The 16,292-nt window shown below is 42.1% G+C and overlaps 1 protein-coding gene across 1 annotated transcript; it reads right to left on the bottom strand.

Annotated features, from left to right (window-relative positions):
- Positions 1-3,210: 3,210 nt before the first annotated feature.
- Positions 3,211-14,611, bottom strand: LOC311112194 (cysteine and tyrosine-rich protein 1-like). Its single transcript, XM_084155219.1, has 4 exons — positions 14,235-14,611; positions 11,104-11,203; positions 9,756-9,916; positions 3,211-4,356 (listed from the first exon to the last, which is right to left on the bottom strand). Exons 1-4 carry the CDS (start codon positions 14,314-14,316, stop codon positions 4,223-4,225), a joined length of 477 nt encoding a protein of 158 aa, XP_084011345.1. The 5' UTR covers positions 14,317-14,611; the 3' UTR covers positions 3,211-4,222.
- Between the last annotated feature and the right edge of the window lie 1,681 nt (positions 14,612-16,292).

Raw genomic sequence — 16,292 nt, forward strand, 5'->3', positions numbered from 1 at the left:
AGTAGGAAAACCTGCAAAATCGACAGTGTATCAAATACTTGTTCTCCCCACTGTATATAAAAATTTCATCAATCTACACACAACACCCCATAATGACAAGCAAAACAAGGTTTTTAGACATTTTTGCAAATGTAAATAAATAATAATATGGAAATATCACATTTACATAAGTATTCAGACCCTTTACTCGATTCAGCCTTGAGTCTTCATGGGTATGAAGACTTTACCCCGGAGCTGAATAATATGGCAGAGGTAGAATATTTTTGCCTTGGCTACAAGCGTGGAATTTCTCCCATTCTTCTCTACAGATCCTCTCAAGCTCTGTCAGGTTGGATGGGGAGTTTTGCTGCACAGCTATTTTCAGGTCTTTCCAGAGATATTAGATCGGGTTCAAGTCCGGGCTCTGGCTGGGCCACTCAAGGACATTCAGAGACTTGTCCTAAAGCCATTCCTGCGTTGTCTTGGCTGTGCTTTCTTAAGGTCGTTGTCTAGTTGGAAGATGAACCGTCGCCCCAGTCTGAGGTCCTGAGCGCTCTGGAGCAGGTTTTCATCAAGGATCTCTCTGTACTTTGCTCTGTTTATCTTTCCCTCAAGCCTGACTAGTCTCCCAGTCCCTGCCGCTGAAAAACATCCCCACAGCATGTTGCTGCCACCACCATGCTTCACCATAGGGAGGGTGCCAGGTTTCATCCAGACATGACGCTTGGCATTCAGGCCAAAGAGTTCAATCTTGGTTTCATCAGACCAGAAAATGTTGTTTCTCATGGTCTAAGAGTCTTTAGGTGCCTTTTGGCAAACTCCAAGCGGGCTGTCATGTGCCTTTTACTGAGGAGTGGCTTCTGTCTGGCCACTCTACCATAAAGGCCTGATTGGTGGAGTGCTGCAGAGATGGTTGTCCTTTCTGGAAGGTTCTCCCATCTCCATAGTGGAACTGGAGCTCTGTCAGAGTGACCATCGTGTTCTTGGTCACCTCCCTGACCAAGGTCCTTCTCCCCCGATTGCTCAGTTTGGCCGGGCGGCCAGCTCTAGGAAGAGTCTTGTTGGTTCCAAACTTCTTCCATTTAAGTATGATGGAGGCCACTGTGTTCTTGGGGACCTTCAATGCTGCAGAAATGTTTTAGTACCCTTCCCCAGATCTTTGCCTCGACACAATCCTGTCTTGGAGCTCTACGGACAATTCCTTTGACCTCATGGCTTGGTTTTTGCTCTGACATGCACTGTCAACTGTGGGACCTTATATAGACAGGTGTGTGCCTTTCCATATCATGTCCAATCAATTGAATTTACCACAGGTGGACTACAATGAAGTTGTAGAAACATCTCAAGGATGATCAATGGAAAGAGGATGCACCTGGCTCAATTTCGAGTCTCATAGTGAAGGGTCTGAATACTTACGTAAATAAGGTATTTCTGTTTTTTATTTTTAATAAATGTGCAAAAATGTCTAAAAACCTGTTTTCGCTTTGTCTTTATGGTGTAGTGTGTGTAGATTGATGAGGGAAAAAATGCATTAAACCCCTTTTAGAATAAGGCTGTAACTTAGTGGTTTGAATACTTTCCGAATGCACTGTATATCGATGTGTGCCTCATCTCAGAATCTCCACTGTGTGCTCAATATCAATCGCGTCTATACGCTACTTAGTGTGGTCTCAATCAAATGATCCATAGCCTATTGGCTATAGGCTACGAAGTACACGCTTGGAGAAACACAGAGCAAAGTTATATTTCTAAGATAGCTACCGGCATGGTGTAAATAAAACTAGGCTGCATTACACACAGCAATTTATATTCTAATCCTAAACCCCAGCCTGCTCTGCTCCTGTTGATCAAAAAAGTGTTTGTGTGCTGCTTCACAGTTGAAGAGTCAAAGGTTTCTTCCGAAAATAGTTTTTGATTAGACCTAGTCCAAAAAAGCTTATAGCCTATGTTCTGTTCAGTTTGAGGAGAGCGCGAAGATGAGAAGGAGGACCGGAGGTCAACTTTGATAGCTTGCTACTACTATAATTGAATGTATTAAAAAATATATGTTTCTTGCCCATGATGTATTTATTACAGTTATTGACCCCACAATAAGCCAGATTCTTACATTGTGGTTCTGAAACTTGAAGCAGTAGACCCACCACAATCATTCGGAAATGGACAGCTTGTGGTGCAAATCCGAGTAGGCATAATTCATTTCAATCATTTTAATTAGACTTTACTAACAACAAGAAGGCTTTGTATTTCTTCCTATTTACGAAATAAGAGGTAGACCTGCCTGTTTGACAGACAAAATTAGGCTATAGATTTGTCGGTCAATTCCTCCACCTACAATGCACTCTTTAAATAGCCTACCTCCAAACAAGCTGTAAAATACCCGGGAAAGACTCCGATGCATATGGGGATTTCATTGTTTCGTTTCTTTGACATTCAGAGGCTGACTTTGCTCGGGAAGTAATTTAATTCTGTCACTATCAATTGATTAATGTGATAAAATGTCATTTAGTATTGTAGTGTATTGAAATGTGCTCAAACAAAGCTTATTTTCAATTTCATAGCCAAGGGAATTTACAAATCACTGGAATAGACCAAATCAATGTTGTTGGTGAAGCACATGTCAAAAACCACCAATGGTGGCCTAGACACTGGCCTAGACACTGGCCTAGACACTGATCTAGGATCAGTTATTTCCCCCGACTAATGGCTAAGGTTAGGATTTGGAAAGGGGAAGCTGATCCTAGATCTGTACCTAGGGGAAACTTCACCCCGGAGCTGAATAATATGGCAGAGGTAGAAAATGTTTCCCTTGGCTAGAAAATCCAGGGTGTTGGAATGTTTTGGGGGATGAAAGTTCAATATGAGCTGTTTTGAAGCAGTGGGAAAATTGCCTTGCACGACCCTTTATTGAATAAAAGGGTTGATTTGCCTAGCAATTTCACTGCAGTGAAGTGCTGGCTGTCTTCCACCTTTTGTGAGCAGAATGACCACCTCAAATGCAGAGGCTTACTTTTACTTGAATATGGAGCACAAATGATGTCTGAGCAGGACTTGTTGTTGTGCTGTCTCCTTTTCACACCCTCTCTGGTATACACTCGCTGGATTCACACGCTTACTGATTCACACACACACACAGCCATGTAACCTTGTGCAAAAGCTGTACTTCCTTATTGACTGGTGTACTGAATTTAGCCTTCTTCTTGGGTATTTATTGAGGCAATAAGTAGACAATATGATTTGGAAACTTTTATTGAACTATCATCCTGCACATGTTCATAGCGACGACATATAAACAACATTGAAAGATTGTTGCGAAACATCACCATTATAAATCATAGGATTCATTCCATCATTAACTCATCATTCCCCAGTCCTCCGAGAGCAGGTCCAGACCCGTCTTCACTGTTCACATACAGGCAGACTTGCTCAGAGTAGGGTGAAGTTGCCCCATGACGCTGATCTTGGGTCAGTTTTGCATTTCCTCCACTAATAGTTAAGGTTAGGATTGGGGAAGGGGAAGGGGAAGCTGATACTAGATCTGTACCTAGGGGAAACGTCACCCCGGACCTGTATGTTTACCATCCTCTTTCTTCCTATGGTACAACTCATAGTTTTACAAAGTTTTCCTAGCCTGGTCCCAGATTTGTTTGTGCCGTCTCGCCATGTCCTAAGGTCATTGCCACATGAAAGAATTGGCAAGACAGCACAAACATATCTGGGACTAAGCTACAGTTTTCCCTCCTTTGCCTTGTAGAAATAAGGTAGGGAAGAGCACTAGCCTGTAGGAAAGCCAGCTAACAGGCATCTCTACCAGAGAGATGGTACAACAAAGATCCACATCTTCAAATAAAGTTAGGTACTTTGTCCCCTCACTCATATTCATTGCCATAAAATATGAGTCAAATACAACTAAAGTGGTTTTCACCCCCGAAACGCTGATCAGTTGGATTGACCCACACCCCCACATGAAATGGTCAAAAGTCGATCAGTCCACACAGTCATTTTAAGTGAGTCAGAGGTTTTCACCCCCCGAAACGCCAATCAGTTGAATTGACCCAATCACTTCCATAAGAAAAGGTCAAAGTGGTCCAGTCCACATGCAGTCATTTTAAGTGATCCAGAGGTTCGAAAAGGCAATACGTACAGTCTCATATTTCCCTGCTAGTACACTGCATAAGCATAATCCATGATGTGCTCCTTCAAAAAGGCAAGTAGCCTGGTCAAGATTCTCCATTTTGTCTGCAAGTCATTTGCGATTGCAGCCCGGATACGGAGGGGGAGGGGAGTAGCTGTCTGTCCTGGGTGGGGTGGGGGTGTAGGGAGGGGGGCGCACGGCCGAAGGGTACATCTCATAGTCATAGGTGTAGGGAGGTGGGGGTCCTGGAGAGAGAGAGAGAGACAGACACAGAGAGAAAATGGTTAGTTTGTAATTATTAGTTGCTGGATAAATAAAGATTATGCCAATACACACATACAACATAAAAGTACAACAGACCCTGCCATGTCATTGTTTCTGTTTTGATGGGGCTGTAGAAACCAGTGGAAGCTGCTGAGGGGAGGACGGCTCATAGTAATGGCTGGAATGGAGTCAATCAGAGGAGGCTGATGGGAGGAGCTATAGGAGGACAGGCTCATTGTAATGGCTGGAATGGAATTTTTGGAACGGTATTAAACACATAAAATAAAAATAAAAAATAACATATGGAAACCACGTTTGACTCCGTTCCATTCAAGCTATTACAGTGAGTCCATCCTCCTATAGCTCCTCCCACCAGCCTCCACTGGAGTCAATGGAATGGTATCAACCAATGGAAACCACATGTTCGATACCATTCTATTGACTCCATTCCAGCCATTATTTATGAGCCATTCTCCCCTCAGTAGCCTCCACTGGTAGAAACATTCTAGACTTCAGTATGTATTGGTCATTGGTGGAGGAGCAATGTCCTCTAGTGGTGGAATCACTGCACTGCAGGGAAACGGGTAAATTGAAGGCTGGGTAATTTTCTGGTCAGCCAGCTAGTGGAGGAGCAGTGGTTAAGGCCTGTATTCATAAAAGCGTCTCAGAGTAGGAGTGCTGATCTAGGATCAGTTTGCCCTTTTAGACCATAATGAATAAGATTAGGACATACAGTGTCTGAGGAAGGCCTGAAAAATTACCAAAGACTCCAGCCACCCCTGTTTTCTCTGCTTCCGTCCGGCAGGCGGTACCAGAGTATCAGGTCTCGGACAAACAGGCTCCGAGACAGCTTATACCCCCAAGCAATGAGACTTCTACACAGATAGATAATAGCTGCCCACCCTCACCAAGGACTATATGTGCTGACTATATGCACACTCACAGGTCTCTCCCACACACTCACACACTTTTGCACACACACACTAACAACCACATACACACTCACCATCATGCACACACCCACCCACCACTTATGCTGTTTCTATATTGTTTATTATTATTATTATTATTATTATTATTTATCCTGCTACAAGTCACTTTCTCGTAATCCCTGCCTACATCTACAGTGAGGGAAAAAAGTATTTGATCCCCTGCTGATTTTGTACGTTTGCCCACTGACAAAGACATGATCAGTCTATAATTTTAATGGTAGGTTTATTTGAACAGTGAGAGACAGAATAACAACAACAAAATCCAGAAAAACGCATGTCAAAAATGTTATAAATTGATTTGCATTTTAATGAGGGAAATAAGTATTTGACCCCTCTGCAAAACATGACTTAGTACTTGGCGGCAAAACCCTTGTTGGCAATCACAGAGGTCAGACGTTTCTTGTAGTTGGCCACCAGGTTTGCACACATCTCAGGAGGGATTTTGTCCCACTCCTCTTTGCAGATCTTCTCCAAGTCATTTAGGTTTCGAGGCTGACGTTTGGCAGCTCGAACCTTCAGCTCCCTCCACAGATTTTCTATGGGATTAAGGTCTGGAGACTGGCTAGGCCACTCCAGGACCTTAATGTGTTTCTTCTTGAGCCACTCCTTTGTTGCCTTGGCCATGTGTTTTGGGTCATTGTCATGCTGGAATACCCATCCACGACCCATTTTCAATGCCCTGGCTGAGGGAAGGAGGTTCTCACCCAAGATTTGACGGTACATGGCCCCGTCCATCGTCCCTTTGATGCGGTGAAGTTGTCCTGTCCCCTTAGCAGAAAAACACCCCCAAAGCATAATGTTTCCACCTCCATGTTTGACGGTGGGGATGGTGTTCTTGGGGTCATAGGCAGCATTCCTCCTCCTCCAAACACGGCGAGTTGAGTTGATGCCAAAGAGCTCCATTTTGGTCTCATCTGACCACAACACTTTCACCCAGTTCTCCTCTGAATCATTCAGATGTTCATTGGCAAACTTCAGATGGGCATGTATATGTGGTCCTCTGTAGCTCAGCTGGTAGAGCACGGCGCTTGTAACGCCAAGGTAGTGGGTTCGATCCCCAGGACCACCCATACACAAAAATGTATGCACGCATGACTGTAAGTCGCTTTGGATAAAAGCGTCTGCTAAATGGCATATTATCTTTTTATATTATTATGTGCTTTCTTGAGCAGGGGGACCTTGCGGGCGCTGCAGGATTTCAGTCCTTCACGGCGTAGTGTGTTACCAATTGTTTTCTTGGTGACTATGGTCCCAGCTGCCTTGAGATCATTAACAAGATCCTCCCGTGTAGTTCTGGGCTGATTCCTCACCGTTCTCATGATCATTGCAACTCCACAAGGTGAGATCTTGCATGGCGATGGTCTTGTAGCCCATTCCATCCTTGTGTAGGTCTACAATCTTGTCCCTGACATCCTTGGAGAGCTCTTTGGTCTTGGCCATGGTGGAGAGTTTGGAATCTGATTGATTGATTGCTTCTGTGGACAGGTGTCTTTTATACAGGTAACAAGCTGAGATTAGGAGCACTCCCTTTAAGAGTGTGCTCCTAATCTCAACTCGTTACCTGTATAAAAGACACCTGGGAGCCAGAAATCTTTCTGATTGAAAGGGGGTCAAATACTTATTTCCCTCATTAAAATGCAAATCAATTTATAACATTTTTGACAATGCGTTTTTCTGGATTATTTTGTTGTTATTCTGTCTCTCACTGTTCAAATAATCCTACCATTAAAATTATAGACTGAACATTTCTTTGTCAGTGGGCAAACGTACAAAATCAGCAGGGGATCAAATACTTTTTTCCCTCACTGTACATATCTACCTCAACTGATCCATTATCCCTGCACATTGTACATTTGGTACTGGCACTGACCATGTATATAGCTTACATTCTCCTGTTTTTTTATTCCTTTCTTATTTCTCCAGTTTTTTTTAAATTTTGATATTGAATACTGCACTGGGCTGGCAAGGTAGTAACCCTTTCCACTCACAGCCCCTGTCATGCTGTATACGGGTTGAAAATGGCAGATTTTGTCATTGATTAGCGCCTAAATTGGAACGTAGTGGCTGTACAGTAACCTGCTATACATGACATCAGAACTCAGGTTCTCCGCTTCACATCGCTGTATGGGTTTTGACTGAGCCGTTAAAAACTTGAGCACTGCGCGCGGCAAGAAGATGCCCCCCATCCCTCCCACTAATTGGGCTACTTTTGCACATTTGTTGTTGTCTGAGTGAGGGAAATGCTGTAAATAGAGAGGAGTCGATGTGTTCTGAAAGATGAGACATTGAGGATTATAATAAATACTGCTTTGATGTCATACAAGCAAACCACACACGTGAGTCCTAATGTGCACTTCACATTTCCATATTTGAAAACTCATGTCATTCACAGTATCAACGTTTGTGATCGCTATGTTTGATCCACAGTTACAAGGATGACATGCGGTATACCCTGGGTTGTCCTGAACAGATTGAGCCTATGTTTGTCATATTGTGAAAAACATTAGCTGCGAGAACATGCACTTTATTAATTTAATTTTAAAACATACAATCTTCCTGCAGTGAAGCCTCTCAACATTGACATTACATTCAGTCATCTAGCAGACACTCCCATCCAGAGCGACCCACAGGAGCAATCAGGGTCAAGCGCCCCGCCCAAGGGCACAAGGACAGATCCCCCACCCAGTCGAATCGGGGACCCGAATTGGACCCCTCCAAGCCACCATCCCCCTCCAACCCAACCAAAGCCACCACCGACCCAATGCGCCAACAACCAACAAAAAGAACAAAAGACAAAAAAGACAAAACAAAGGAAAACAAGAACAGAAAACAACAATGCAAAAATAAAGGACATCAAAGACAACATAAATCGAAACAGTAAGGCCGACTGTATGCGATTGTGTGCATGTGTGGCACTATTTACATGTGTGTATATATGTGTGTGTCCGTGTGTGTGCACGTGTGTGCATTTGAATGCGAGTGTGTGTATGCATGTGCACGTGCGTACAAGCGCTTGCGTGGCATCAGCCTTAGGCAAACAGGCATTGGATGTAACAATGTTCCTTTTTAGTGTCAGTTAAACATGCACTTGAATGCACTTGTCACGATCGTTGTTAGAAGAAGCGGACCAAGGCGCAGCGTGATATGCGTACATTATTTTATTTGCAGTACACACACGAACAAAACAACAAACCAAACGATACGTGAAGTCCTGGGTTGAACACAAACCTTCCGGAACAAGATCCCACAAAATAACAGTGCCAAACAGGCTGCCTAAGTATGGTCCCCAATCAGAGACAACAAGCTACAGCTGCCTCTGATTGGGAACCACCCTGGCCAACATAGATATACACAAACTAGAACACAAACCTAGAAAACTAAACAATGAAACCTACACACCCTGGCTCAACATATAATAGTCCCCAGAGCCAGGGCGTGACAGCACTAATGACTCCATTCTATGCACACCAAAATTACTATCTGTTTGTCTGAAGTGCCTTTTGAAAGCCTAACACTGTAAGATCGTATTTTATAATTTAGCTAACGACAGGGCACACACTGGTTGAATCAACGTTGTTTCCACGTCATTTAAATGAAAGTAAAGTAAATGTAAGATGCACATAAAATCAACAGTGTAATGTTTGGAATCAGTCTTGTATAAGGTGCTGTTTTGTCCTCACCTTTGGTCTGATATTTTCCCCATAATCTCCAAAGTGTTCTCTTTCAATTGCTACCATGCTCATGCATATGCTTTTTATAGTTTTATATTTGTCCTTATCCATATCGGCTAATTTCCACGAGTGTAATGGGTTAAAGGCCAAATGCAGTCAAAACATGTGATTTTCTTGTGTTTTATATATATTTCCACACTATGAGGTTGGAATAATACTGTGAAATTGTGAAAATTATGATAATGCCCTTTTAGTGTAAAGTATCTGGGATATTTTATTTCAGCTCATGAAACATAGGACCAACACTTTACATGTAGTGTTCATATTTTTGTTCAGTGTAGTTAATAGACCAATAAGAAAGAGAGTTCCAAACCTCTCTGCCAATAACAGATCGTTTTCAGTTTTCCCCTCCCCACTCAGACCACTCCCAGACAGTCCTAGCAAAATTCTTGCTAAGAAGCTAATTTTGTTAATTTTTCGCCATTTCAATGGAAAACAATCACAGTAAGGTACTTAATTGTTACCCGGAAATTATTTGATATTGAGATAAAAATGGCTGCATTGGACTTTTAAGCATTTCACTGTACTTGCGCATGTGACAAATAAAACTTGAAACTATATGGACTCTGAGAGCTGACCTAGGATCAGTTTAGCCTTTTAGATCATAATCAAAAATATTATATGGACAGGGGGGACCTGATCCTAGATCAGTCTTACCTGGGTAGCCCTGGGACACAGTGTTGATGTAGGAGGTGTTGAACACGTCCACTCGGGCCCCTCGCCCGTTCTTCACACACATGCACACACACAGGAAGAAGGCCGCCAGCGCTCCCATCAGAAACACCACACCAAACACGATACCTGAGATCGCCGTGCCCCTAGAAAACGCACACACACACACACACACATGCATGCACACACAAACACACGTTTGTCACTATGACTACATGCTCCCCTTTTCATTCTAGTTAGTGGCTACCAGGAAGTCATCTCATCCAATTCATCTTCTCACAAGTCTGCATGGAATTTCAATTCACCTCCCTACCTCTTTAAAGAGTATCTTAAATAAATCCCACGGCCACCCCTCCTCCCAAAAAGGCTTCTTTGTTGAAAACTACTTTCTAAGATTGTGATATGTTGTTGTCTCACCTAGCTATCTTAAGATGAATGTATTAATGTAAGTCGCTCTGGATAACAGTGTCATATTCACTAAACACCAAATGAAAGAAAACAGACTGAAACATGTGCAATAAGAAACTTTTCAGTTTTCGTTGCGAAATGTTTTGCTACAGTGTGCTCTCTGTAGAGAAGCAGTGCATTTTGGGATAGGGCCATCCAGGACTGAGAAAAAAGTCTGGGAGCAGCTGCCTATAACACACACCGGACCAAACATGCCTGTGGCGCAACCATGGAGATCTGCTCAAACATCTGATTACATGACTCAGACCTGTGTGTGTGTGTGTGAGTATGTGTGTACATGTACGTGTCCTTTTGTGTGTGTGTGTGGTCAAAATCAATTTAAAAGGCTGTGGAGAAGCTGTAGAATGAGGAACCATTATTCCTCTCCATTACCGTATGACAACCATGGCCTTGAAAGAGCTACATTATATGGCTAGATAAAATGAGTCCACATTCAATGGGCCCCGTCAATAGCACTTTTTTGTGAAACCCCCACTTATGGTGTAAAAACTGTGAATTTGGGAATTTTAACTGTGACATTAATTAATGTTCCATGCTTACACAATACTTTAATATCATTATTCTCTTCATTGGTGCACTGTAGCAGGTAGCATGTGTTATACTCCATAGGTGGTCTGGTGAGGAGGAGGATAGATAAAGTGAGAGGCCAGCTGTCTTGAGCCAAATGATGAAGGTCAAAGGTCAAATCTCTCAGAGGGGTCATTCACTGCATGTGGAAAGGACAGGTGGTGGAGTGGTAGAGAAGTGTTGGTGTGTGTAGTTGGTGAGTGTGTGTTTATAGACTGAGGGTGACTGAACATGTGTGTATGTATAGAAGGTGACATTGTGTGTGTGTGTGTGAGCATGTGTGTGTGTGTGTACTTACGAGAGGACATCTCCCATATAGGCGTAGTAGGAGCAGCAGAAAGGGGGAGAGCCTTCACAGCAGTACTCCACACAGCCATCACACTGGGCCTCACTGTGACCTGCAGGAGAGATGCAATACATTATATAGAGACGCATACACACACCTACCTCTACTACGGACACATGCACACACTCACACGCACCCTGCTTCTAATTTGCTGAGAGAAAGGTAGAGTGTGCTCTTTGGAATCAAGATTTCCAAAACCCTTTGAAGGCCAAAATCAATGCTATTTTCATATTACAAAAGGTTAAAAACATAATGGAGAGCAGCTCTGGTAGATACACTTAAAACTTAGCATTTTGCTTAATTGAACCTTTTCTAAATATGTAAATGTCACTAAGATCAAGGCTTTTTAAAGAATATCTTAAGAGTTTTCGCCACAGTAAAAGAACCATATTGCACTTAAACTCACAAAACAATAATTAAGACATTTGATAAGTGGAAATATATAGTCCTTATAGAGGGTTTATAAAGGCTTTATTAAGCCTTAAAAGGTATTCATCCTGTAGAGTGGGACCTAAACCTAAACCGATAAGCACACAACACGACACATCAAAAAGGGTTATAACAATAAGATGAGTTGTGTGACAACAGGGCTATGTGAATGGAGATCATACAAGACATTTCAGAAAATATTTTCTTTATGTGAAAGTGTCTACTTTTAGTCAACTACACTATTCACTAACTTCACCTCTGTGTTCTTTCTCTCTATACTAGTCTGAACCTGCAGATACCTCTCTCTCACCAAAGCTTTTCCCTTTGTATACCCTGGTTTTCAGTGCTTTAGTTTGCCTTGGTTGGATGGGGAGTGTGTGTGTGTGTGTAAATCTTCTGTGTGTGTGTGTGTGTGTGTGTGTGTGTGTATATATATGTGTGTGTGTGTGTGTGTGTGTGTGTGTGTCTTTCTGTCAAACAGAAATGTTTAACAGACACACAACTATTAACAAAAACTGGAAAAGTGAGAAAAACAATACGTAGTCCCTTCTTCCACTCACCAACGGAGTCTGAAGAGGATCTTGAATTGCCAACGTGTGTGTATGTGTGTGTTGTTTTCTACACTTCCTTACTCTTGACCCTCAAGAAGGCACTTCTCTTTTCTCACCAGCACTGACTTTGCTGATAAATACTTTGTTGAGGGAAACTTGATACGATTGTGATGTGTTGTTGTTTCTCCTAGCTACAGTATCTTAAGATGAATGGACTCATTGTAAGTCGCTCTGGATAAGAGCATCTTCTAAATGACCAAAATGTAATCAAAAAATGTGTAAACCTGTGTGTGTGTGTGTATATGTGTGTGTAAACCTTCTGTGTACATACAGTACCAGTCAAAAGTTTGGACACACCTACTCATTCAAGGGTTAATTTTTACTATTTTTTACATTGTAGAATAATAGTGAAGACATCAAAACTATGAAATAACACATATGGAATCATGTAGTGCCCAAGAAGTGTTAAACAAATCAAAATATATTTTATATTTGAGATTCTTCAAATAGCCACCCTTTGCCTTGAGATAGCTTAGTGGTTAAGAGCATTGTGCCAGTAACTGAAAGGTCGCTGGTTCTAATCCCCGAGCCAACTAGGTGAAACATCTGTCGATGTGCCCTTGAGCAAGGCACTTAACCCTAATTGCTCCTGTAAGTCGCTAAATGACTAAAATGTAAATGTAATGACAGCTTTGCACACTCTTGGCATTCTCTCAACCATTTGAAGAATCTCAAATTTAAAATGTATTTTGATTTGTTTAACACTTTTTTAGTTACTACATGATTCCATATGTGTTATTTCATATTTTTGATGTCTTCACTATTATTCTACAATGTAAAATGTTTTACAAAGAAAGAAAAAACCTTGAATGAGTAGGTGTGTCCAAACGTTTGACTGGTAGTGTATGTGAGCACGACAAAGATGAAGCACTGAAGGTTACAGCCACTCTGAAGCTTTAGAGAGTTGGTGGTGAGAGTCCTTCAGTAGAGACACATGGATGCGTGACAACTTGAAATGAAGGGGATGGCTCAGGGAGAGGGGTCTCAAAATGAGAAAGCACTTGAAATAAAGGACATTTGGAAACACTACTTGTGGTTTTGTATTTGATTATTATTTATAGAGTATTTGAACGCACACGGTCTGTCTAAAGTTTGTGTGTCCTATATCTCAGTGTTTGCCCTCTTCAACCCCCACATAATTTAACCCAAACACAGGCCTGCTTTTTCTCAACCTTCAAGCATACTGCCACAAATTACTGGTGTGTGTGTGTGTGTGTTCAAGGATTTTCAGCTTCATTCCAGCTTTATTTTCACTTTGTTCAAAAGCTGGTGTATTTTCAACCCATCCCTCACAAACTGATGGCAGATTGTGTTTTCCAACCCCAAAAAGGTGTGTGTGGGCCTACAATAGCAGCCTTGAAACAGAGTTCACCAAATGGCACCCTCTTCCCTATATACAGTAGTGCACTACTTTTGACCACAGGGCTCTGGTCAAAAGTAGTGCACTGTGTAGGGAATAGGGCGCCATTTGGGCTGCAAACATATTTCCCCCTGTGAAGTGTGGAGTGTAACTACTTTGATGTGCATGTCATCCAACGATGGGAGTCTATATGGGTGGTCCCTTGAGGTCTAGCTCCTTCCTGTCGCTCAATACGCTGGAGACAATGGCAGTATAGTTCTGCGACCAGTGCTGAGCAAGGCTTGTACCGTAACCCCCCCCCCCCCCCCCCCCTCCCCACACACACACACAAGTTCGCACACACTTTTTACTTCTACTAGGACCGCTATGTAGGCTACGCAACTCTCTCAAATAGGCTTATGAATCAGGAAATGTTTGATTAAATGTAGATCGCTTCAGAGTAAATTAACCGTAGTATGTCTAAGTTAATGATCGGCTACTTTAAAGCACGGATTTTTTTAACGTTGTGAAACCATCCATGCATTGGGTTGATGAGTTCACATTCACAATTAGCCTAATAAAAAAGGAACCCATTGTTAAATGCACACTTCTGCTGATAACTTTGAAATCATTTATGAGAAAATAAAACATTTGCGCACGTTGAAGACGATAAAGCATCCTAGAGAACCAGAACTAGAGCTTACCGGCAAAAAGACAAAGTAGGAGAGAGTCCCGTAGGATTTTCCACCCCGCTGCCTCCGTTCTTTCCATATCGACTGATAGCATAGGCCTACTTGTTCTAAATGTTGCGCACCGTTATCCCCAAACGATAACGTCCGCGTTTTCCATCGATATGCGCCCGCGAAGAAGACTATGGGATATAGTCTCTCACCGAAATATCGCTGATATGCGTAATTCAATTTAGTTCTCTAAAAAGTTCCATCGAAGAGAGCCATGAACGCAAATTAATGGATCTTTGCTTCAGTCATAAACATGCTTAAAAACTCTCATTCGTTTCTTCTTCCAGGTGTTCGTATCTCTAAAAGTGTTTCCTTCACTCTTTCCTCGTTGTTTTCTTCTCTTCCTTTTTCCGCCTGGAGTGGCTCCTAGCGCTTCCCCTCCCCCGCAGCCGCTATTTTCTAAAATTACTCCGATGACTGGGTGGTAAAAGAGATAGAAGCATCTCGATAACATTCGCATCTCTCCGGCACAAAGAACGCTGACGCCCCCGCTATCACGACCACTTGGAAAATAAAATATATATATAGGTTTATGTCGTGTGCACACACACCTCACGATCATTTTGAGAGGAAATGTACTTTTTTAGTCAGAAACCAAACGATATCCCCCCGCCACGCTCAATATATAACTTATTTATAACTAAACTTCTTCATCTTGTAAAATGTAGGCTATGTGGGTTGCTCAAGTGTGTATGATTGAATGACCCCCTCTCAAACACCATCTTTAATCAACAATTTACCTTGTGTGACAGTCAGACATGGTTATGCCTTCATAAAGGGCCACTCATTCTGAATAAAATACGAATTGTTTTTGGGAGAACAGTCCAGTATCTCTTTATTACGAATATCTATTCTAATGCTAATAAAGACAGAATAAGCGTGAATCGCTGGTTTGGCTTTGCTATGAAGCATGAAAGGAGAGCTTGGCTATATAGATAAATTATATGAACACTAAAATGTAATGCATTAGTTCTCGTTGAAGTTTCCAATAGGTGCAGATCTAGGATCAGCTTCCCCACCCCCAATCATAACCTTAACCGTTAGTGTGGAAAATGCAAAACTGACCCACGACCATGATCTAGGGGCAACTTCACCCCTACACCTCAGAGTGGCATCGTGTCATTCTTATGACAGCTTTATTGCAGGAAGTGTAATATTCAACTCCCACGTTATTATTCTGTTGGATCATATTTAACTTCATAGGGAACTGTGACCTTTTACAGAAATGCCACCCATAAATCTAATTCATAATTGCTTGCAGATGTCAGGGGTTTTAGGCAGTTTATTAATTGGGTGTGGGTTGGTGGGAGTTTTTGGTTTTGTCTTGCACCGGCAGGCAGAGATGGGAAAACTAAACAGAGGTACAACAATAGTGTAATTGTATTCTATAAAGTCCCAGTTCCCAAGGAAAGAAGCTTTTTCCATTGGCAACAACAGCAACACAACTGTGGTAGGCTAACTCGGTGGCAACTCCACAGTGCTTATGGGAAGAGCACAACATTTAATATATCTAGTCCTATACAGACTCTGGTGTAGTAGATTTTAAATGCTCTTTAAATAAATTGTAAGTCTGTCTTTTCAGTGGTTGAAATGGTCTATCACTGTAATGTGGACAAGTTAGCATTTAGCTTGAACGGTTTTGGCTTCTTTTCTTTTCCCTTCTTTTGCTATTTTTTTCGTATTGTCTACATCAGCTAAACTTAGTGGGAATACAGATTCAGGAAATTATTTTTCTGTTCTGCAAACCTGTTGTTTACAGAATCTGCTGACACATTGTGTGCGTCTCAAATGGCACCCTATTCCCTTTGTAGTGCACTACTATTGATCAGAGCCATAAGGGCCCTAGTCAGTCCAAAGTAGTGCACTATATAGGGAATAGGGTGCCATTTGAGATGAGCCCATTATGGTGTTACCCAAATTACAGTGTTGTTGGAGTCTTCTTCTCCCATAATTACAGAGTAATGACTTCCTTTGAGTCTAGGCCCGTAATCACAAAGTGTCTCAGAGTAGGAGTGCTGATCT

This window comes from Coregonus lavaretus (genome assembly GCF_964263955.1).
Source record: "Coregonus lavaretus genome assembly, chromosome: 38".
Taxonomy (NCBI): domain Eukaryota; kingdom Metazoa; phylum Chordata; class Actinopteri; order Salmoniformes; family Salmonidae; genus Coregonus; species Coregonus lavaretus.